The sequence below is a fragment of the Lepus europaeus genome, chromosome 11 (genome assembly GCF_033115175.1).
Source record: "Lepus europaeus isolate LE1 chromosome 11, mLepTim1.pri, whole genome shotgun sequence".
Classification (NCBI taxonomy): Eukaryota; Metazoa; Chordata; class Mammalia; order Lagomorpha; family Leporidae; genus Lepus; species Lepus europaeus.
This window is the reverse complement of record NC_084837.1, coordinates 113,043,442-113,064,686: the sequence shown is the minus strand read 5'-3', so window position 1 is coordinate 113,064,686 and position 21,245 is coordinate 113,043,442. Positions and strand designations below refer to the sequence as shown.

The 21,245-nt window shown below is 68.9% G+C and overlaps 3 protein-coding genes across 13 annotated transcripts; 2 read left to right on the top strand and 1 right to left on the bottom strand.

Moving 5' to 3' along the window:
• Positions 1–1,675: 1,675 nt before the first annotated feature.
• Positions 1,676–5,637, top strand: COMMD4 (COMM domain containing 4). Of its 2 annotated transcripts, XR_009867221.1 has the most exons (9): positions 1,676–1,738; positions 2,797–2,868; positions 3,835–3,900; positions 4,007–4,046; positions 4,226–4,345; positions 4,433–4,513; positions 4,672–4,848; positions 4,942–5,215; positions 5,292–5,637. XR_009867221.1 is itself a non-coding variant. In XM_062204865.1 (8 exons), the coding sequence occupies exons 1-8, from the start codon at positions 1,736–1,738 to the stop codon at positions 4,980–4,982; spliced, it is 600 nt and encodes a 199-aa protein (XP_062060849.1). In that variant the 5' UTR covers positions 1,676–1,735; the 3' UTR covers positions 4,983–5,240. The 2 variants fall into 2 exon arrangements, 1 of the variants encoding a protein (XP_062060849.1); XM_062204865.1 differs by lacking the exon at positions 5,292–5,637 and having other exon boundaries at positions 4,942–5,240.
• A 1,928-nt stretch (positions 5,638–7,565) lies between these two features.
• Positions 7,566–11,365, top strand: NEIL1 (nei like DNA glycosylase 1). 10 transcript variants are annotated; one of them, XM_062206435.1, is made up of 8 exons: positions 7,566–8,451; positions 9,836–9,955; positions 10,039–10,102; positions 10,187–10,286; positions 10,398–10,525; positions 10,606–10,633; positions 10,761–10,822; positions 10,923–11,365. In XM_062206435.1, the coding sequence occupies exons 1-8, from the start codon at positions 8,018–8,020 to the stop codon at positions 11,166–11,168; spliced, it is 1,182 nt and encodes a 393-aa protein (XP_062062419.1). In that variant the 5' UTR covers positions 7,566–8,017; the 3' UTR covers positions 11,169–11,365. The 10 variants fall into 10 exon arrangements, with proteins under 10 accessions (XP_062062419.1, XP_062062418.1, XP_062062417.1 ...); XM_062206434.1 differs by having other exon boundaries at positions 10,751–10,822; XM_062206433.1 differs by having other exon boundaries at positions 10,745–10,822.
• Positions 11,366–11,554: 189 nt separating this feature from the next.
• On the bottom strand, positions 11,555–20,305 carry MAN2C1 (mannosidase alpha class 2C member 1). Its single transcript, XM_062206428.1, has 26 exons — positions 20,187–20,305; positions 19,983–20,108; positions 19,352–19,475; positions 17,968–18,038; positions 17,119–17,296; positions 16,769–16,958; positions 15,897–16,003; positions 15,696–15,806; positions 15,407–15,499; positions 15,207–15,323; positions 14,968–15,063; positions 14,749–14,894; positions 14,422–14,545; positions 14,211–14,332; positions 14,045–14,130; positions 13,816–13,971; positions 13,614–13,702; positions 13,403–13,497; positions 13,134–13,238; positions 12,896–13,052; positions 12,652–12,795; positions 12,432–12,541; positions 12,258–12,337; positions 12,023–12,171; positions 11,839–11,939; positions 11,555–11,759 (listed from the first exon to the last, which is right to left on the bottom strand). The coding sequence occupies exons 1-26, from the start codon at positions 20,285–20,287 to the stop codon at positions 11,633–11,635; spliced, it is 3,105 nt and encodes a 1,034-aa protein (XP_062062412.1). The 5' UTR covers positions 20,288–20,305; the 3' UTR covers positions 11,555–11,632.
• Between the last annotated feature and the right edge of the window lie 940 nt (positions 20,306–21,245).

Below are 21,245 nucleotides of genomic sequence, written 5' to 3'. Positions count from 1 at the left end.
CAGGTGCAGCCCAGTACCTGCATTTCAAACACCCAGCTCCGGATCCCCATTCTCCAGGGGGTCCTGCTCACCCTTCCTCTGAACCCAGGATGGCCCAGCTAGGCTTCCTCCTGTCTGATACCTTCAGGGGAAAACTCCGATAGGAGCTGCTTAATATTTACAGCCATGAAATCCTTTGTTTCAGGAGGAGATGTGTGAAGACAGAGCCCCATCTCCTTAAAAACCCCCGGCCTCAACCGGACGGCGCGCTCAGCCCTCTGCCTCTCTGCTGAGCCGCCCGCCTGCCTGGTCAGGTGTGATCTCGCCACTCAACATGTAACCTCGCTCCCCCCCCCCCCAGTCTCCCAGGCTCTGTCTGGAGAGGTGCCCATCCGCCTTACGGATGTCCCTTCCCTAATAAACCTTGCTATTTCACCTCCCACTACTCTGTCTCACACCTGAATTCTTTCTTGCACGAAGACAAGAACCCTGCAATTTCTCGGGTAACAGCAGAGTTACAGAGAGGCAGGGGGAGGGAGGGAGAGAGAGAGAGAGAGAGAGAGAGAGCGCTCTTCCATCCGCTGGTTTACTCCCCAGATGGCTGCAACAGCTGGAGCTGCGCTGATCTGAAGCCAGGAGCCAGGAGCTTCTTCTGGGTCTCCCACGTGGGTGCAGGGACCCAAGGACTTGGGCCATCTTCCACTGCTTTCCCAGGCCACAGCAGAGAGCTGGATCGGAAGTGGAGCAGCCAGGACTCAAACTGGCACCCACATGGGATGTCGGCCCTGCAGGCGGCGGCTTCACCCACTACTCCACACACCAGCCCCTGCCTGTTTTTAAGCTTGAGCGAGCATGCTAGGGGTTCTGGGCTCTGCCAAGTGCGATGCAGTGGCCTACTATTGTCGGAGGGTGTTAGGTCATGGTTTCAGACCAGAGTCTCATGGGGGGGGGGGCTTCTTTCTCAAGATGGAGCTCAGGTGCTGGAGTCCCCGCTGTGCAGGTGTTGCTTCCGGCCTGGGGTGCCGGGCAGAGATCAGGGGCCGGCACAGAGCAGTTCCCTCTTCATTCGTCTGGGCGCCCCTCGGGCTTTCAGCTTTTTTCCTTCCCAGCTCCGCGCAGGCCGCCCGCGCCGAGGTGTCCCCCGCCATCCCTCCCGCCACGTCGGGCCTGAGCAGGAGGGGAGCCGGGCTCGCCCCTCTGGGCCCCAGGGTCCACCTGCCACAGCTCAGCCCTGGGACCCTGGGCGCTGAGCCCCGGCTGCTTGCTCTGTGCTTTGCGGTAAAAGACGGCTTCCGGGGAACCCCGTGTGGGGCTGCCGTTCCGGTTTTGGGGTGCAGGAACACGGCCCTCGCCTGGATCTGCCGCTGCTGACGTGGGGTGGACAGTTGATGGGAATTCACTACACTCCACGCTGCTCGTGTGCAGTTAGTTGTGCGCCTGTTGCTGTATTGCAATCACGTTTTAAAGTATGCCACGGCGGGAGACGTGGAAATGACTGAAGACGCCCAGCTCTGGGGTCCTGTGCGGGAGTCCACGCCCCGTGTCCTCCGGCCGGCACTCGCCCCTTGCTGGGGCAAGGCCGGCTCCCTCCGGGTTCGGGCTCCTGCACTGCGTCCCCCGGCCCTCCAGGGGGCGCTCCTGCCCCCACACTGGCCTCGCGGGCCACGCCCCCGGCCGCCGAGTCACGTGATCACGGCGTCAGCCGACTCCGCGCGCAGCGGAAGCCGAGGCTGCGGCGTCCCGGGCTCCCGGCGCGATGGTGAGCGCCTGGGGTGGTGCGAGGCAGCGGGTGCAGGGGCGGCACCGTTGGGGCGCCGGTGGCTCCCGGGGCGAGGGAGCGGCATCGGCTCTTGGCAGACGCGGTGGGGGCGTCAGGCCCGGGGCCGCCCGCTCGGAGCCCCCGGGCGCTCCGGTCGGCGGCCGGTGCGGAGCGGGTCTCCTGCAGGCGTTGCCTGGCTCGGGAGCGTGGGGGTGAGGTGCAGCGCGGTGCCCGGGGTGGGCTCCCAGGGGCCGCTGCCCCACGCCGCGGGAGGCTGCAGCGACGGCCCGAGGAGTTGGGTGCCCGCCACTCACGTGGGAGACCCGGGTCGTGTTCCCCCCTCCAGGCATTCGGGGGAGGGAGCTGGGGCATAAGAACTCTCTCAAGTGCATTAAAACAAAAATTTATTTAAAGACTTTTATGTGCTTACTTGAAAGGCGGAGTTGGAGGGGGGTCTTCCATCCGCTGGTTCACGCGATGGCCACAGTGGCTGGGGCTGGGCCAGGCCGAAGCGAGGAGCCAGGAGCTTCTTCCTGGTCTCCCACGTGGGTGCAGGGCCCACGCACTTGGGCCATCTGCTGCTGCTTTCCCAGGTGCATTAGCAGGAGCTGGGTGGAAAGTGGAGCAGCCGGGACTCGAACCTCCGTATGGGAGGCCGCACCGCAGCGCCGGACCCTCAAACAAAATTTTAAGCAGAGATAGTGGACATCTCCACCAGTGCCCCGGGTTGCTGGTGTGGGCGCTGGTTAGAAGGCGCGGTCAAGGGGCCCCCTCTGAAGAGGAGAGGGAGCCACACCCTGGCGCAGGCCCAGGGCGGCTGACCAGGACGCGGCCAGGGTGCGGAGGAGCCAGGACAGGCCAGGTCACCCGAGGCCCCGAGGCCCGGTGCGGAGCCTGGGAGCTGCCCCCAAAGAGGCACCCGGTTGATGCCTGTTACCGGACAGGGCAGACGGCAGAGCAGTTGGCCGCGGGGTGGCCGGGAGTGTCCCCTCTACCCCCCCCTGCCCCGGGGCCGGGCTCCTGCCGAGCGGCAGCACTGAGTGCCCCCTGCCTTGCAGAGGTTCCGGTTCTGCGGCGACCTGGACTGTCCCGACTGGGTCCTGGCGGAGATCAGCACACTGGCCAAGATCGTTGAGTGCTCGGGGCCTGCCGGGGGTGGGGGGGTGGGGGGGGGCTTGTGTGCCTGCCTGTGCCCCTGTGTCGAGGATGGGGGGGCTTGGGTGCCTGCCTGTGCCCCTGTGTCGAGGATGGGGGGGCTTGTGTGCCTGCCTGTGCCCCTGTGTCAGGGAGGGGGGGTGAGGGGGCTTGTGTGCCCTGCCTGTGCCCCTGTGCAGGGGGGGAGGGGCTTGTGTGCCCAGCCTGTGCCCCTGTGCAGGGGGGGAGGGGCTTGTGTGCCCAGCCTGTGCCCCTGTGCTGGGGGGGGGCTTGCGTGTCTGCCTGTGCCCCTGTGCCATGGGGAGGGGGCTCGTGTGCCCGGCCTGTGCCCCTGTGCCGGGGGGAGGGGGCTCGTGTGCCCCTGTGCCGGGGGGGGCTTGTGTGCCCGGCCTGTGCCCCTGTGCTGGGGGGGGCTTGTGTGCCTGGCCTGTGCCCCTGTGCTGGGGGGAGGGGGCTCGTGTGCTTAGCCTGTGCCCCTGTGCCGGGGGGGGCTCGTGTGCCCAGCCTGTGCCCCTGTGCCGGGGGGGGCTCGTGTGCCCGGCCTGTGCCCCTGTGCTGGGGGGGGGCTCATGTGCCTGGCCTGTGCCCCTGTGCTGGGGGGGGGGGCTCGTGTGCCTGGCCTGTGCCCCTGTGCCTGGGGGGGGAGAGGGGGCTCGTGTGCCCTGCCTGTGCCCCTGTGCGGGGGGGGGGGGGGCTCGTGTGCCCGGCCTGTGCCCCTGTGCTGGGGGGGCGGGCTCATGTGCCCGGCCTGTGCCCCTGTGCTGGGTGGGGGGGCTCGTGTGCCCGGCCTGTGCCTGGGGGGGGTGAGGGGGCTCGTGTGCCTGGCCTGTGCCCCTGTGCCGGGGGGGGGGGGGGGCTCATGTGCCCGGCCTGTGCCCGGTGCCGTGGAGCCTCCCCGGCCCGGCCCCCCGCACCAGGCTGACGCGAGGCCTCCCCCCCAGTCCTCTGTGAAGCTGCGGCTGCTGTGTGGCCAGGTGCTGAAGGAGCTCCTGGGGCAGGAGATTGAGGTGAGCACAGGACCTGCCCCAGCCTCGTCCTGGGAGGGGGGGGCCAGGCTAGGGGCAAGGGCGGGGAGCCGGGGCCTCACACCCCTGAGGGCCTCCTTTCCCCCAGTACGAGAAGATCCTGAAGCTCACTGCCGACGCCAGGTTTGGTGAGTGCCCCCCGGGAGCCGCCTGGTGCCCGGCCCAGAGGCCCCCTCCTCCCGGCAGCCCTCCCTGACTCAGCCGCCTTATGGAGGAAGAGGAAGCCCTGCAGCACAGGGAGGAGGCGGGGCCCTGGGGCCACAGGGAGGAGGCGGGGCCCCGTGACTCCCCCCCCCCGCCCCCCCAGAGTCCGGCGACGTGAAGGCCACGGTCGCGGTGCTGAGCTTCATCCTCTGCAGCGCCGCCAAGCACAGCGTGGACAGCGAGTCCTTGTCCAGTGAGCTGCAGCAGCTCGGGCTGCCCAAAGGTGCGGGGGCCTGGGGGGGCAGGCGGGGAATGGCCGGGCGAGGGTGCCAGAGGCGCGGGCGCTCAGCAGACCCCCTGTGTCCCCCAGAGCACGCGGCCACCCTGTGCCGCGGCTACGAGGAGAAGCAGAGCCCCCTGCAGGAGCACCTGCGGGCGTGCAGCCTGCGCGGTGAGTGTGGGGCTGCCGGGTGGGGTCTGGGCCCCCGCCAGTCCTGGGAAGACCTCATCCCCAGAGGGGCCCGCTGTGGGTTCCTGGGCTCCCAGACAGGGTACGGGCCAGGCCTGGGGGCGCCGCGTGCTCCTGAGCCCCCCTTGCCTGCCCTGCAGTGAACAGGCTGGTGGGCGTGGGCTGGCGGGTGGACTACACCCTGAGCTCCAGCCTGCTGCGCTCCGTGGAAGAGCCCGTGGTGCACCTGCGGCTGGAGGTGGCGCCCGCCCCGGGGGCTGCGGCCGAGCCCGTGGCCATGACCCTCTCAGCAGACAAGTTTCAGGTCCTCCTGGCAGGTGAGGAGCGGCTGCCCCCGGGGGCGGGTCCTCCCCAGACCCCTCCCCCGCCCCCGGGCTGCTGGCCTCTCACCCACCCCTTCCTCCCCGCAGAGCTGAAGCAGGCCCAGAGGGTGATGAGCAGCCTGGGCTGAGGAGGCCGCCCCAGCCGCGCCCCGCCACGCCAGCGGGCCTTCCTCTGTCGCCGCTGGACGCTGGCCTGGGCAGGGTGTGGCTCCCTGGGCCGGGGGCCCCTGGCGGAGGCCTCGCGGAGAGAGGAGGGCCCTGCTCGCCCCGCCATCATCCTTAGGACGGGCACGGGGCCCGTGCTGGCGCACTCACCGGCCGCCGGCTGCCCGCGGGGAGGGCCCTTGCCAGACCCGGGACGGTGAGCAATAAACGGCCGCACCTCAGCCCCGGGCTGTGTTGTCGCACTGCGCCCACTGACTGCTCTCTGTGCTCAGGTAGCCCGCAGGAGAGAACACGGAGAAACAGCTGGACAGGTCTCTGGTCCAGCAGTGCGGCCGCGGGCTAGGGCGCGTCCTACAGCAGAGCGCCGGTCCCAGTCCCCGCTGCCCCGCCGCAGCCCAGCTCCCTGCTCTGGCCTGGGAAGGCGGCCGGGGGTGCTCCAAGCGCTTGGGCCCTGCACCCACGTGGGAGACCCGGATGGAGCTCCTGGCTTCTGGCCGTTGGGGCCATTTGGGGAGTGAACCAGCAGATGGAAGATCCATATTCATTCGTTCTCCCCACCCCCCGCCCCTCCCCTCCCCCTCCTCTGTGTAACTCTGCCTTTCAAATAAATTATTTATTTAAAAAAGTTGGAAGAGAGCTGCCATCTGTGGTTCAGTCCCTGTATTCTGCTGGGCCAGGCTGAAGCCAGGAGCCAGGAGCTCCATCCAGGTCTCCCACGCGGGTGCAGGGACCCAGGGATGTGGGCCGTCCTCCGCTGCTCTCTGATAGCAGAGAGCTGGATGGAAGTGGAGCAGTGGGGACTCTACCCTGTGCCCATTTGGGATGCCAGTGCCACAGGCTGAGGCTTTACCAGGTACACGACAGCACTGGCCCCTGTGTTTGGCTATTTTTTTTTATGCTTAAAGGTGTATTTATTTATTTGAAAGTCAGAGTTCAGAGGGAGAAGAGAGGTCTTCCATATACTGGTTCACTCCCCAAATGGTCACAACAGCCAGGACTGTGCCAAGCTGAAGCCAGGAGCTTCATCCGGGTCTCCCACATGGGTGCAGGGACCCAGGGACGTGGGCCGTCCTCCGCTGCTTTCCCAGGCGCGTTAGCAGGGCACCGGATCGGAAGTGGAGCAGCCGGGACAGGAACCGGCGGCCATGTGGGCTGCCGGCACTGTTTAACTCACTGGTCATGACGCCGACCCCGCGGTGTGATCTTTCCACAGCTGAATGCGTTTCTCAAAAACTCAGATTCTAAAAAGGGCGAATGTTACTGCATGCAAATTACCCCTCAATGTAATGGACAGAGGAACGCAAGGCAGCCACCCGTGCCCATGTGTTCTGGGTGGCCACAGCCGGAAGGCGTCCCACTGCCGCGCCCCAGTCCTCGTCCTTCGAGCCTCGCCTCTTGGGGCAGGCAGGTGCTGGGCGCCTCCCGCCGCCCAGTGTGCAGAGGGCTCCCTGGCGAGGCCTCCGTGGCCTGCACTCCCAGACCCCTGCCCCAACCCCGCAGCTTCAGAGGGGCGACTTCATGGGGCCGAGGGGCGCTGTGTGGTTCTGAAATGATTGGGCACACGGGAGGGCGCTTCAGGAAGCTCGTGGGAACTGTGGACTGGGGGAAGAAACAGGACTTAAGGATGTTTTGTACCAAAGTAATTCCGACCTATAACCCTTCACCGGAGCCTGCCTGGAGCACGTGAGCCGGGAGGGATCCGGGGCGCCCGTGGCGTGGTTTCCGGGCGTTGGTATTCGCGTTGTTAGGTGAGACCGGTGCTTCGGGGACGCCGGCTTTCCGAGGTGGATGTTCGGCTCTGGCGTGACGTGTGTCCTTGTCTTACCCGGAAATGCTTCCGCCAAAACATGGAGTAAACAGAGGAAGGGGAAGTAGAAGTGGGGCCCAGCTGGGCCGGGCCGCTTTGAATAAGATGCAAACTCTACGCGGGCCCCGTGGGAGTCGTCCCAGCAGCACCACGGCTCCCACGGCTCCCACGCCGGGCCTGTCTCCTGCCCCCGGGCCTCTGCACTGGGGCTGCTCCTGGGGCCCCCCAGTCTCGTGCGGCCGGGCGAGACCCTCCCTCCCCGCCTGAACCCTGCCCGTGGGCTCTGTTCCCACGCTCCGGCTTTTTGCCGCAGGCGGTGATGTGTACGTTCGCTCGAGCTGTTGACCGTGCTGGGGCCACCCCGGGTCCCCAGGGTCGGCACGGACCGCGCACCCGTGCGTGCCCTGCGCAGCTGCAGCACCTGGGCACCCGCTGGTCGCTGCTGTTTCCTGCGGGCGGGGCCGACCCTACCCGGGAGCAGCCGGGTGACTCCCCTCAGCCGCAGTCAGCTGAGCCCGGGGCTCGGACTCGACCCCAGACCCCGCCGTGCCGGCCAGCGGGCAGCCTGTCGCCTCCCCGCCAGGTGAGCCCCCCAGCCCAGGCACCCGCGCCGGGGACTACACTTCCCAGCAGGCGCCGCGGCGGCGAGCACAGCCCCCGCCCTCGCCTCGAGCCCACCTCGGCCCCGGCCCCGAGCAGGACAGACGCGCGCGCGCGCCACGCAGCCGAGACCCGGCGGGGCTGGGGGGTCCTAGCGGGCAGGCGGGCAGGGTTTACGGAGGACAAGGCCGCGGCCACCGAGCGTCGCCCGCCCGCAAAGCGAGGAGTCCCGAGGGAGGCCGCCCCCGACCCGGAGAGAGCCTGCGGCGGAGCCGGGAGGGCGAAGGCCGGCACGAGTGTGCGTCCCTCGGACTGGCCGGTTCCCGGGGCTCGCGGAGGCCGGGGAGCGAGCGGGGCTTGCAGACGGCGAGGCCCGTTCGGACCGCGGAGTGCAGGGCTCCGCCGGCACCCAAGGCGGGGAAGGGCGGCTGCCGGCGAGGACAGGGGACCCGAGATGGCCGGCGCAGGCCTGGACTTGGAGCGCCGTGGGGCAGGGCCTGTGGCTGCACCGGCGGGCCGCGTCCCCCTCCGACCCTCGGAGTTCTCCGCGCAGTGCGCGCCCGGCCCGACCTGCTGTCCTGCCCGCACAGGATGCCCGAGGGCCCCGAGCTGCACCTGGCCAGTCACTTCGTGAACGAGGCGTGCGGGGCGCTGGTGTTCGGCGGGCGCGTGGAGAAGTCTGCGGTCAGCCGCAACCCCGAGGTGCCCTTCGAGAGCAGCGCCTACCGCATCTCGGCCCTGGCCCGCGGCAAGGAGCTGCGCCTCTGGCTCCGACCCCTGCCCGGGGCCGGGCCCTGCCGGGAACCACTGGCCCTGGTCTTCCGCTTCGGCATGACCGGCTCCTTCCAGCTGGCGCCCGGCGATGCGCTGCCGCGCCACGCCCACCTGCGCTTCTACACCGCCGGCCCCGGCCCCCGGCTCGCCCTGTGCTTCGTGGACGTCCGCCGCTTCGGCCACTGGGAGCTCGGCGGCGAGTGGCAGCCGGGCCGCGGGCCGTGCGTCCTGCGGCAGTACGAGCAGTTCAGGTGAGGTCAGCCTCCCGGCGCGGTGAGCACATCCCTGGCCTCCAGTGTCCTGGGAGCAGCCGCGGGTGGGGCCCAGGGCGGGGGTATGGAAACCCCAAAGTGACGGGGCAGGGAAGGCGGCTGCACCCGTGAGCTGTGCACCTTCCAACCTAATAGCGGAAAAAAGAGGGAGTTTGTTCCGCTCAGTTCTGGCGTGCAGGTCCACACCCCATGGTTTTGGCGTCTGCCGAGGGCTGGGCTGGGCTGGTGGGGGGGCACGGGGCGAGCCAGGAAGCAGGGCCCCGCCTCCCAGGAGGCCGAGAAAGGTGGAGCCAGGAGGGCGCAGAGCAGGAGCCATGGCAGGAGGCTGGGGAGGGGCCCCAATGGTGCTGTTTCAGTCCTTTTTTATTTATTTATTTGAAAGAGTTACAAAGAGAGAGGAGAGGCAGAGAGAGAGAGAGAGAGAGAGAGAGAGGTCTTCCACCAATAGTTCCCTCCCCAATTGGCCACAATGGCTGGAGCTGCACCGATCTGAAGCCAGGAGCTTCTGGGTCTCCCACGAGGGTGCAGGGACCCAAGGACTTGGGCCACCTTTTTACGGCTTTCCCAGGCTACAGCAGAGAGCTGGATGGGAAGTGGAGCACCTGGGTCTCAAACCCATGCCCACATGGGATGCCGGCACTGCAGGCCAGGGTGTTAACCTGCGGCTCCACAGCGCCGCCCCCCCCCCCCCCTTAACATATTTATTTGAAAGAGTTACAGAGAAGCAGAGAGTGAGCGAGCGTCGGAGTCCGGTTGTGTGGTTTCCCACGTTCTACCTGCCCACTGGACTGTGTCCTGTGGTCTCTGTGACTGTCCCCAGCCTGCAGGGGCGCATAGCCCCACCTGGCCAGTGGTGCAGGTCCACTCCAGTGGCGTGGTGTCAGCCACTGCACCAACTCTAACGAGCTGGGTGTGGCCCCTGCTCCCCTGGCAAGGGGTGGGGACGGGGTGAAGGAGGACAGCCACTTGGGAGGGGACATTGGCGCTGAGGCCCGTCTTGTGCGAGGAGCCAGCGCCGCACAGCTGTGGAGGAAACACAGGTGCCGGGACTCCCCCTGCGCACCTGCTGCCCAGAGCCACGCTGCCTGCAGGGCCTTGCGGTTAGAGCCCTGATGAGGTCAGAGCTGCACCTGCTCCGAGACGCAGCGCCCTGGCCGGCCTTTTTGCTCATGAACACCTGGCCACAGAGACACCTGTGTGCCCGGAACACGTTGTTTCTCCACTGTTTCACAAGGAATTCCACTTCCCGGTTGTTCCCATGGACAGACAGGGAAACGGGCCTCAGCTGCCCACACTCCGCGGGCAGGTTCTCCCGCCCCCGCCCTGGCCGGGGCAGGGATGGCTCAAGGCCGTGTCCCTGCAGGGAGCACGTACTGCGCAACCTGGCGGACAAGACCTTCGACCGGCCCATCTGTGAGGCCCTGCTGGACCAGAGGTTCTTCAATGGCATCGGCAACTACCTGCGGGCAGAGATCCTGTTCCGGTGAGCAGGCGCGAGGGCCAGGGTGGGCCTTGCGTGCCGCACGCCCCGGGCTTAGCGTGGCTCTCCGCCTGCCTCCCCTGCAGGCTGAGGATCCCGCCCTTCGAGAAGGCCCGCACGGTTCTGCAGGCCCTGCAGCAGCGCAGGCTGGTGAGTGGCGGGGCCCAACTGTTGGGGGGGTGTGGCGCCCGCGGAGTGGCCCTGACCCATGCTGACGGCAGGCGCTTTCCTCAGAGCCCGACGCTGACCCTGAGCCAGAAGATCAGGGCCAAGCTGCAGAACCCGGACCTGCTGGAGCTGTGCCACTTGGTGCCCAAGGAGGTGGTGCAGCTGGGTGAGGACTGGGGAGGCCGTGCTGTGCAGCCGCGGCACCAGGATTCCTAGCTCCATCCCGCGGCCCTCTGACTCCACCCGCTCTGTGGCTGAGCTGCCCCCAATCCCACAGGGGGCAAAGGCTACGGGCCGGAGCGCGGGCAGGAGGACTTCGCTGCCTTCCGGGCCTGGCTGCGGTGCTATGGAGTGCCAGGCATGAGCACCCTGCAGGACCGCCTCGGGCGCACCATGTGGTTCCAGGTGGGGGCTGAGCCCCCAGGGGGCTGGGGGGTGCTGCCCCAATCCGGGCCCCGTCCTGATGTGTCCCTGTTCCATTCCAGGGGGACCCTGGGCCCCTGGTGCCCAAAGGTGAGCTGCTGCTAGTGATAGGCTGAGGCTGAGGGCAGGGAGGGCCCGGGCCCCGCCCCCTCCACCTGCTCACCGCAGAGGGGGGTCGGCCGGGGGACCCTCCAACCCCAGCACCAGTGTCCTGCAGGGGCCAGGTCGCGCAAGAGGAGATCCCGGAAGACACAGCCGGGTCCGGTGGACAGGACGGAGGTGTGTCTGCCTGCTCCTGCCCAGTGGGGGTGGGGGCAAAGGGGGCCCTGACCAACCTCCAGACTGCGCTCTGACCCCGCCCCTCACCGCTTCCACCCAGGACCCTCCCCCTCCCCCTCCGCCCAAGACCGCGTCCAGGAAACCAAGAGCCAAAAAGGACCCTTCCAAGGCTGCGGCCCAGCGGAGCCCCCGAGGAGGCCGGGAGGAGGGGCGGCAGACAGCCTCAGGTGGGCGCACTCCAGCAGCCTTCTGGGGAGGGGAGGAGAGCATCAGGGGCCCCAAGGGGCGGGAGCGAGCCCTTCCTGTCTTTCCTCCAGGCCTGCCGAGCCCGGAAGCTGAAGGCTGACTCCCCACCCCTGGACCCTGAGGGGGCCCCAACCCCTTAGCAGGAGGCCCTGATGCGGGGGCCTGTGTGGGTCCAAGGAAGCAGGCAGCCTGCAGGGGCTGAGCACCCCAGCCCTGTGGTGTCGTGGTTTTAGGGGTGCCCCGTTTTAACATTTTTAAGCCCACGTGGGAAACGCTGGATTTTAAATAAATAGATAAATCTGAACTTCTCGGCCCTCCCTGGGCTGGCCCCTGGGCACAGGACGGGTGCAGCAGGCCCCAGGCAGCCCAGGCTCCCAGCCTAGGGCTCTCCGAGCAGCCGGCACACACAGGTAACCTCGGCACTGTCTCCGCCTCCAACGCCCGGGAGAGGCGTCCCCCCCCAAGCGGGCGCAGGGGCTGCAGCCCTTCCGGCTCCAAGGCTTTATTGCGGGAGGGGCGCCTGGCCTTGGCTGAGGCCGGGGGCAGCGAGGAGCGGCCCGGCACTCAGCTGGGCGGAGGCTGCAGCAGGAGCAGCAGGGACCGCACTTGGAAGGGGGAGAAGGTGAGCTTCAGGCGGGCGTCCTCAAGGGGCAGGGGGCCGGCAGGGTCGCGCCGCTCCAGGAGGTCGCAGCTGGAGAGGGCGTGGGGGGGGGTGTGAGGGGCCCGCGAGAGCGGGACGGGCCGCCCCCACCCCCATCCCTGCCACTCACAGGATGGCCTCCTGCACGGGCAGCGCCGTGCGCAGCCAGCAGTCCACGTGGCTGCCGTGGGCCTCGTACAGCCTCAGGACCAGCGCGCGGCCGGCCTCCGCCTGCGACAGAGGTGGGCGGTGGGCGGTGGGCGGTGGGCGGTGCCGAAGGAGGGCCCGCCCCGCCGCGCCCGCCCCGCCCCTACCTGCTTGACCGTCTCCAGCACCACCGCGGGCGAGGACACGGAGAAGGCGCTCCAGGTGGTGGCGGGCGCAGGGCTCGGCACGGGCAGCGCCAGCAGCGGGAAGTTGAGGCCGTAGGCGGCCTGGATGACGCCAGCGTCCTGGAAGGAGCCTGGCGGCGGCCAGGACAACGTGCACGTGGGAAACGCGGCCCTTGGGGAGGGGTCTGGGCCCGCGGGGGCCCCGCCCCACACTCACCCTTGTGCGGCATCAGCGCGTAGGTGAACTCGTGGCGCCCCATGTCGGCGGTGGCATCAGGGGACTTTGGCGCCCTCAAGCTGGGTGAGAGGATGCGCAGGGCCAGGCTGGAGCTGCCAGTTCCCAGGGCCCGGCAGCCCCGGCAGCCCCGCCGCCACCGCCGGCCCCACTCACAGGGACAGGCTGAGGACGCTGTCTCGCACCGAGGCGCCGTACTTGCAGTCGTTGAGCAGGGCCAGCCCGAAGCCATGCTCTGAGAGATCCATCCAGCGGTGGGCCCACACCTGGGGGCACACCCAGCCCTCCGCATACGCCCAGCTCCGGGCCCAGCCCGCCCCTAGTGCCTGCGCGCACCCTTGGGCGAGCCCAGGCCCCCCGCCCCCGGCCCCCAGACCTCATAGCGAGCCCAGTCCCAGGAGGTGTTGTGGTGCGTGGGCCGCTGCAGGTGTCCAAACTGGATCTCGTAGGTGGCCTGGGGGCTCCGCACTCGGGCGGGGAACTCCACTTTCAGGAACTTGTGGGCCTCGTGCCAGTGCACCTGGGGGTGGAGTGGGGGGTGGGGGCAAGGCAGGCCCGGGGCCGGCCCCGCCTTACCTGTCACAGCTGGGGAGGACGGCGCCCACCCTGCCCCCTGCTACCTCTGTGTGGAAGCGGACGTAGGGGCAGCCGACGTCCAGCACCACCTCCTGGCTGAGCCGACTGCTGGGGCTGAGCTGCAGCAGGAACCAGGCGCTGCCCCGCAGGCCGCCCTCGGTGCCCACGGCCAGGGTCCCCGCCTGGCCCAGCACGGGCTTCCTGGCGGGGGGGGTGGGATGGAGGCATGAGCTGGGGCAGTCTGTGTCCCCGCCGCCCCCTCCAGGCCTGCCCAGCCCGTACCGGGTCTCCAGGTGGTAGTCCATGACGTCCCACGCGTCCCAGTACAAGGGGACGTCGTCGAACAGCACGAACTGGTTCCCCACGGCACCCTCGGCGATGGCTTCCCTGGCAGGCGGAGGGAAGGGTCCTTATGACCAGGCCACCTCACTCTCCCCCCTACTCGGGCAGGGAGTCCTGGCCCAGCCTGCCCTGCGCCACGATGGGTCCCACTCCAGATCCACTGGTGGGCGCCGGGGCCAGGCACTGGGAAAGGAGTGACGGGCAGGCACCTGCCAGAGGCCACCAGCACCAGGGACGTCAGGCGGCCGGTTGGGTCCAGCCTCACCCGGATGATGCTGTTGTCCAGAGTCACCGAGCCGTCAGCCTTGGGCGGGAGAGGCGGCGGGGCAGCATCTGTAGGAGGGCTTCCTGGTCCCCGCCTCAGGCTGGGGAGCAGCCCCAGCAGCCCTCCCCCACCCCACCCTGCCCCGCCAGACTCACCTCCTGCACCACGCACACGGGATGCAGGGGCTGCGGTGGGGTGGGGGTGGGCGCAGGAGCGTAGCCCATGCTGGGCACCGTCACCAGGGCTGGGGACGAGGTCCAAGCATCAGTGTGGCCTCCCCGACCTTCTGGGCACTGGGAGGGGCTGGGGCGAAGGATGCGTGGCCAGGGGCAGGCCCTCCCCGGCCCTCTCCCGTACCTAGGCTGTGGGCCCCGCCGGGCCTGGGCAAGGCCAGCACCTCGGTGCGCTTCCAAGGCAGTGTGTTCACGATGAGGAGGCCCTCGGGGCCCGGCTCCCCCGCACACAGGGCTGCGGCCGCGGCGCTGAGCAGCGCGTTGCCGTGGGAACGGATGTCTGAGGACAGACCAGGCGCTCACGGGCAGGCCGGGCTGGTCCGCACGGCCGCCAGGGGGCGCGCCAGGCTCACCTGCGTAGTGGCTCAGGGCTTCCTCGGCCACCAGCTGGACGCAGCTGCCCGTCACCACGTCGTGGAACTGGTTCAGCAGCAGGAGCCTGCGGGGCCAAAGGCAGGGCCGGGAGGCTGGGGCGAGCCGCGGGCCCCGGGGGGGCAGCGGGCCGGGCGCGGGACCCACCTCCAGAGGTGCTGCAGCTGGGCCGCGGGGTAGAGGAACTGGGCGCTGCGGGCCAGGGCCAGGCTGCAGAGCAGCTCCACGTCGTGCAGCAGGCGCTCGCACTCCCGGTTGCCCTTCTTGATCTGCGCCCAGGGTTGGGGAAGGTCTGGTCTCCGCCCAGAGCCTGTGGGGACCCCCCCCCCCCCCCCGCCCCGCCAGCTTCTCTGCCAACCTGGGCCTGCGTGGTGTAGGTGCCGTGGTGCAGCTCCAGGAAGAGCTCCCCGGCCCACGTGCACAGCTGCTCCGAGTCGCGCTCCAGCGCCGAGAAGAGCTGCTCCGGGGACGACAGCTGCACCCTGAGGGGACCACAGGCGTGGGGCTCCCTGCCCACGCGCACAGGCTCCGGGTGCCTTGGAGAGCTGCTGGCTGCTGGGCCGGAGCCCCCCGCCCCCGCCCCCGCCCCCGCCCCAAGTGACGTCTCCAGGGGCAGGCTGGGCCTGAGGCAGGAGAAGGGCAGGCAGCGGGCAAGGCTGGGGCCGCTGGAGGGCGCAGGCCTGACCTGGGCAGCCCGTCGGTATCGGCCAGGCGCTTCAAGCGGTCCAGCATGGTCTGGGTGGGGCCCCCACCCCCGTCCCCGAAGCCGAAGAGGAAGGCGCTGTGGTTGGCCCGCCCCTTGTCCCGGTTGTTGGTCACGGTCTTCAGCAGCTGGACAGGTAGGAGCGGGTCAGCGGGGGTCAGCCTGGGACCGGCCCCACCGGGCCCCTCGGCGCCCCCTTACCTCCTCCACGGTGCCTTGCATCCCGTACGAGTCGCCGGGTGGGAAGTGGACCAGCACGCGGGAGCCGTCCAGGCCCTCCCAGGAAAAGGTGTGGTGCTGCGGGAGGCAGAGCGGGCCCTCCACACCCGCCCCACCCTGGCTGCTGTGCAGCACTCGCGGGGGTCTGGGGCCTTTCCAGGGCCCCTGGGGGAGCCCGGGGAGAGGGAGTGGCTCGGCCCTGGCTGCCTGCGGCTGCTCACCGGAAAGGTGTTCACCAAGTTCCAGCTCAATTTCTGGGTCAGGAAGCGCTTGATGCCACAACCGCGCATGATCTGGGGGAGCTGCGCTGAGTAGCCGAAGGTGTCGGGCAGCCATAGCTGTGGGACAGGGGCTCAGGAGCGGGGGGCCCGCGGCCCAGGGCCCCCATCTCCTGCGTGTGCTGGCTTGGCCCCCAGCCTACCTCGGAGCAGGGCTTCCCGAACTCCTGCAGGAAGAAGTTCTGGCCCTGCAGGAACTGCCTCACCATGGCCTCTCCGCTGGGCAGGTTCCCGTCCTGGGGCGAGCGAGGGGCAGGCGCTGGGTCAGCACCAGCCCTGGGGGCACCCACCTCCTTGCTCGGCCCGACTGTGCCCCTGCCAGAGGAGGATGCCTGGGACTAAGCCCCACCTCCCCATGGGAGTCACCAGCAATGCCAAGGGGCGGGAGGGAAGCCCTTGACCCAGAGCCAGGTGCGGGTGTGCGGCACTCACCATCTCCACCCACGTGCCGCCCACAGGCACAAACTGCCCGTGGCAGGCCAGCTCCTGCAGCCGGGCGTGCAGGCCGGGGTAGCGGCTCTTCACCCACTCCAGTTGCTGCGCCTGTGGGCAGCAGGGCGGGAGATGGGCAGGAGGAACCTGGCCCCGGGGCCGAGAGGAGGAACAGCCCCGCCCCGCAGCGGTCCCTCTGACCTGGGAGCAGGCGAAGATGAAGTCCGGGTTCTGCTCCATGAGCCGCACCGCCGTCACCCAGCTCCGGGCGCATTTCCGCACGGTCTCCTTGAACGGCCAGAGCCAGGCTGGGGGGGGAGGCGGAGGGTGGAGGCGAGGCCTGTGCCCCAGGCCCGCCCCAGCTGCTCCTCCAGGCCTGGTCCTCTGAGCCCTCGGAGCACTCAGGCCTTTGCCCTGTCAGTTCCAACCACTCCTGCCGAGGAGGAGGAGCTGTGGCCAGGCCCGGCAGGTCAGGAACCCAGGCCCCGGCTCTGCAGCCTCAGCGTCAGGCTAGGCCACCCCCAGAGCGTCCCCTGAGGGGCAGCAGGGAGCACCCGGCTGCGCACGCACTGGCTCTGGGAGGGACGCGCCTGGGCCGGCCGCCCTGCGGGAGACACCACGGCCTCTCCTGACCCAGGCCTCAGCGGCTTTCCCAGCCCAGAACCACACCCCCTGCCTTACGTCGGCTCAGCAGGGGCAGCCCTGCCGCTGCTGTAGCAGGACCGACACCAGGGGGCGCTCCTGCAAGATGCTTCCCTGTCCGGCTCAGGACCAAGCTTCCCCGGAGTCCCCACCCACTCCACATCTCGGTAGGTCCCACGTCCCTCCACCCGGGGACCTGGGGCTGCGCTCATTCCCACTGTCCTGGAAGCGCCTCCCACCCAGCTGGGCTGAGTGCCCCGCAGCCCTCACGCTTCCTGCGCCCTGACCCTGTCTCCACCCCTGAGCACCCAGCGTGGGGCCTCACGCGGCACTGGATTATGTCGAAGGGATCAGGAGAGCCGCCGTCCATGCCCGGGGCTGAGCGAGGGCCGGGAGGGTCACGGCTGCCCCCGCCGGCCGCACCAGCCCACCTGTGTCGATGTGGCAGTGCCCCACGGCGTGGACAGTGTGCTGGCTTTCACCACCACGCTGGCTGAAGAACCTGGAGGCCAAGGCCCGGGCTACAGGAAAGGTGTCGGGCCGCACAGGGTCACACACGTTCACCATCTGGTTGGCCGTGTACAGGGCCTGGAAGCTGCGCTGGCTGTCCTGCCCGAGGCCCTGCAGTAGGTGCGTGCCCTCAGTGCCGCCCCCCGGGATCTGCCCCAGCTCTGGCCTCTGCTCCCGCTCCCCTGGGTGGTGAGGGAGCCCTCCCGACACCCAGCCAGGCCGGGGCAGGTTCTGCAGGGTGGCAGGAGTGGGGGCAGGGGAGTGCCCGAACCTTGGCCACGCCCAGCAGCAGCTCCAGATCCACCAGGAGCAGGTGCACATCCCGGTGGAACACCGCCAGCTCGGCCCGGTGCAGCCGGAACATCTTCTCGGGGTCTGGGGCGGCGATCATGCTTTCCTTGCCCGCTCCCAGGAGCCCGGTGCAGGCCACTTCCACGTAGAGGGTCAGGCTACACCCACGGAGAGGCAGCCTCAGGCCAGGGACCGCCCCCGCCCCCGCCCGAGGACCCCGGGGCCTGCTGGAGAGGCAGCGGCCAGGTGTGGAGCTGTGTGCACCGCACTGCGGGGTAGGGTCTCAGAGGGGCTTGTGGGAATGCAACGGAACACAAGCTTGTTTTGGTGTGGGCAATTCCGAAGCCCATGCGTGACCAACATGCAGTGTCAGCCGGGGATGGGGGGCTGCCTAGGCTGGGGTCACCACCCACGAAGCCCCACCCATGTAACTCCACCCAACAGTGCAGACTTTCACGGATGTGTCCTAGACCTCCCAGTGCCACACCACCTCACAAAAGGAGGTGCGGGGAGGCAGTCCCGGGAGACAGACTGGAGGAGGTGCTGCGCCCCGCCACTACGCCATCCCCATGCCTGTGCTCGATGCTACTGCAGGCAGCAGGCGAGGACTTGGGACAGCGACCTCCCTCCCGGCACAGCCGGCGTGCCTGGCACCAGTGCACCGCACGCTGCTCCACTTCCCACATCCTTCCTGCACAGCTGCCCCGCCTTGGCCTGGGACACGGGTCTGGGTGCCGACCTACCTGCTCCTGGGCGGCCACCCCGGGGAGGGCCAGGCCCCTCCCCGTGTGTTACTCCGTGGGACCACAGGGCGCAGGGAGCCACTCACCTCCGGGGGTCTCCTTCCCCCAGCTTGTCGGTCAGCACGAAACTGGTCTTCTCACCTTCTCTGGTCAAACCCTGGGGTAGGGCAAGAGGACAGCGCAGGCAGCCTCCGGTCAAGCCTTGGGAGCCCGGCAGGCAGGGCAGAGATGCACAAGGACGGGCCTCCCGGCAGGCAGTGCAGCTCCCTTGGCAGCCTGGCTGTGGCTCCCACCCCGACGAACTCTCTGAAGGGAGGGGCTGGCGCTGTGGTGTGGCCGGCGAGCTTGGGCACCTCCGCCCACGTGGGAGACCAGGAAGAAGCTGTTGGCCTTGGCCTAGGCCTGGCCCCAGCCCCAGCCGCTGTGGCCGTCTGGGAAGTGAACCAGCAGAGGGGAGATCTCTCTCTCTGTCGCTTTCTCTCTTTAAAATCAATCTTTAAAAACCGCATCTGAAGGGAAGCTCCGTGCAGGGTAGGACAGGCCTCCCTGCCGTGTGCCCGCGCTCGGCAAGTGCAGGCCAGGAGACGCCTGTGAGCCGGGGAGCAGGGGGCGGCTCTGCCTTCTAAGACAGGAAGAACCACAGCCCAGCTCAGACGCAGGGCGACGGCTTCAACTGCTTTACCCCTGGTCACCTACAGCTGTCGGAAGCAAGTTCCCTTCAGCACGTATCACATATAGGACCAAACACACATGGCTAAGCGGGCACCCAGCCCAAGCTACTGCGCCTCCCGCCCAGCTCCCTGCTGTGCCTGGGAAAGCAGCAGAGGATGCCCAAGTGCTTGGGCCCCTGCACCCGCGTGGGAGACTCGGATGGAGTTCCAGGCAGTAATCTGGAGAGCGAACCAGCAGGTGGAGGTCTCGCCCCCACTCGTCACCCTGACTTTCTTTCTTTTTAAATATTTATTTATTTGAGAGGCAGAGCTTCAGAGAAGGCAGAGAGAGAGAGAGAGAGAGAGAGAGAGAGAGAGAGAGAGGTCTTCCATCTGCTAGTTCACCCCCGGATGGCCCCCAAGGGCCGGAGCTGCGCAGATCCGAAGCCAGGAGCCAGGTCTCCCACATGGGTGCAGGGGCCAAGCACTTGGGCATCTTCTACTGCTTTCCCAGGCCAGCGCAGAGAGCTGGATCGGAAGTGGAGCAGCCGGGACTGGAACCGGCACCCGTATGGGATGCTGCTCTGCCACAGCGCTGACCCCTATTCTGTCTTTCAAATACATCTCTTAAAAAAAAAAAAAAAGAAAACCTGCTTGAGAACTAGGGGCCAAACTGCACGGGGACGTGGACAGCAAGTTCCCAGTGCAGGCGGCAGGGACACCACCCTGCAGGCTGTCGCTGGCACGTGGGCTGCTCCTGTGGCCAGGTGGAACCGGGCGGTACCGGGGGGGCATCCGGCTGCGGGGCAGGGCTCCTCACCTGGACAGGCTCCCCATCGAGCCACACCAGGCCCTCTCCATCGCTCTCCCAGCACAGGTGAACTTCCTGGCCCACCCATGCCTCCGGGATGGCCAGGTCCACGCGGAACCAGCAGGTCCACCACCTGCAAGGCAGCCCTGGTGAGGGTCCTCGGCAGGGAGCCCCCAGGGGAGGGGAGCGGCGGGCGGGCAGCGAGGTGAGGGAGGCGGGACCGTGGGTCCCCGGGGCGGGCAGGAGACGCGGGGTCCCGGGGTCCGGCCCGGCCGAGACGCGGGGGTCCAGCCCCACCGAGACGCGGGGGTCCCGGGGTCCCGCCCCGCCGAGACGCGGGGGTCCCGGGGTCCCGCCCCGCCGAGACGCGGGGGTCCCGGGGTCCCGCCCCGCCGAGACGCGGGGGTCCCGGGGTCCGGCCCCGCCGAGACGCGGGGTCCCGGGTCCCGCACCGCCGAGACGCGGGGGTCCCGGGGTCCGGCCCCGCCGAGACGCGGGGGTCCCGGGGTCCCGCCCCGCCGAGACGCGGGGTCGCGGGGGTCCGGGGGTCCCGCCCCGCCGAGACGCGGGGTCCCGGGTGGGCGGGCGGCAGGGCGGGGCTTCCGCGGGCCCCGCCCCCAGGGAGGGAGGCGTTACCCACGTGGGTCCGAAGCTGTCGCCGACCTGCGCGGGGCTGAAGGCCTGCTGCACCGCCTCCGGGTAGGAGAGCCTCTCGGGCGTCAGGAAGCTGGAGAGCGCGGCCACGGGGCAGCTGTCCCCGAAGAGCCTGGCGAGAGGGGCCGGTGGGCGCGCGCTGCGGCCGAGCGCCCCCCCCGGCCCCGCGGCCCCCGGCCCGGCCCCGCACCTGCCGCGGAGGTTACAGTCGGTGAAGTACAGCGGCGACACGAACTTTTCCACCCGCTCCAGCGTGGTCCGCCAGTGCTTGAGGGCCGGCGCCGCCGCCATGGCCGCGCGCCCGCTGCTCGCCCCGGAAGCCCGCAGGCGCCGCCGGAACGGCCCCTGGCCTGGCACCAAAGGTTCCGGCACCGAAGGTTCCGTACCCGGAGAACGCCTTCCTGGCCCGGGCAGCTTTTCTGGGAACACCAGCGGCTCGTTCGGGACTTGGAGCCAGGAGCTTCTTCCGGGTCTCCCACGCGGGCGCAGGGGCCCAAGCACCTGGTGCATCCTCCGCGGCTTGCCCAGATGCATTTGCAGGGAGCTGGGCCGGAAAGCGAAGCAGCCAGGGCTCGAACCTACGGCCGCACGGGATGCTGCGCCCGGACCCCAGCGCCCGCCTGAGCCGCCCCAGTCGGTGGGCTACAGGGCAAATCCTGGGGCGTGGGGAAGAGTCGGGGGCAGAGGCTGGGCGGAGCGGCTCTGCCCTCAGGGCTAGCTCGCTTGGCCGCAGGAGGCGGTCTGCTTAGGGCGGGAGAGGCAGGCCTGCAGAACCCCGGGGTGCAGGGTTCCCGGTCAGGGGCGCCCTGCCTCCTGGCAGAGAAAATGCGCAGCGTTAGCCTCGTTACACCATTTCAGACGCCAGGCACCAAGTGCAGACTACTAACTAGGATTTGAGGTAACTCTTGCCATGTCAGACCAGCTCAGAGCTCCGCTGGCTCAGCTGGCTCAGCTGAACTCCCTCGGGCCTCGGGGCGCTGGTGGCAGGCTCGCCGAGCAGGCCTGCAAACCACCGAGCGGCGCTCTGGTCAGCAGGTTCTGGGGGGCAGATGACCTCCACCAAGGAAGCCTAGAAGAGCTCTCCCCAGGCCAAGCTCTTGAGGCCCTCCCCTTAGAGGCACCTGTGAGCCAAACAGCCCTCTACCCCTCTACCCGGCGCCCTCAAAGTCCAGGAGCCAAAAGAAAAAAAGTGGTTTTGGTGATGGTGGGAGCAGTTTTTAACTTGAAAGCAAATAAAAGGGTGGGCCCA

Excerpts from the sequence above, each read along its gene's own strand:
- NEIL1 (XM_062206430.1), top strand. The coding sequence starts at position 8,018 with ATGCCCGAGGGCCCCGAGCTGCACCTGGCCAGTCACTTCGTGAACGAG. Across the intron at positions 8,452-9,835 it reads CGGCAGTACGAGCAGTTCAG|GGAGCACGTACTGCGCAACC; the intron begins GTGAGGTCAGCC and ends GTGTCCCTGCAG. Across the intron at positions 9,956-10,038 it reads CGGGCAGAGATCCTGTTCCG|GCTGAGGATCCCGCCCTTCG; the intron begins GTGAGCAGGCGC and ends CCTCCCCTGCAG.
- COMMD4 (XM_062204865.1), top strand. Across the intron at positions 4,346-4,432 it reads GCAGCTCGGGCTGCCCAAAG|AGCACGCGGCCACCCTGTGC; the intron begins GTGCGGGGGCCT and ends TGTGTCCCCCAG. Across the intron at positions 4,514-4,671 it reads GCGGGCGTGCAGCCTGCGCG|TGAACAGGCTGGTGGGCGTG; the intron begins GTGAGTGTGGGG and ends CCTGCCCTGCAG.
- MAN2C1 (XM_062206428.1), bottom strand. The coding sequence starts at position 20,287 with ATGGCGGCGGCGCCGGCCCTCAAGCACTGGCGGACCACGCTGGAGCGG. Across the intron at positions 16,004-16,768 it reads GCACTGCCACATCGACACAG|CCTGGCTCTGGCCGTTCAAG; the intron begins GTGGGCTGGTGC and ends CTCCCCCCCCAG. Across the intron at positions 15,807-15,896 it reads TCATCTTCGCCTGCTCCCAG|GCGCAGCAACTGGAGTGGGT; the intron begins GTCAGAGGGACC and ends TGCTGCCCACAG.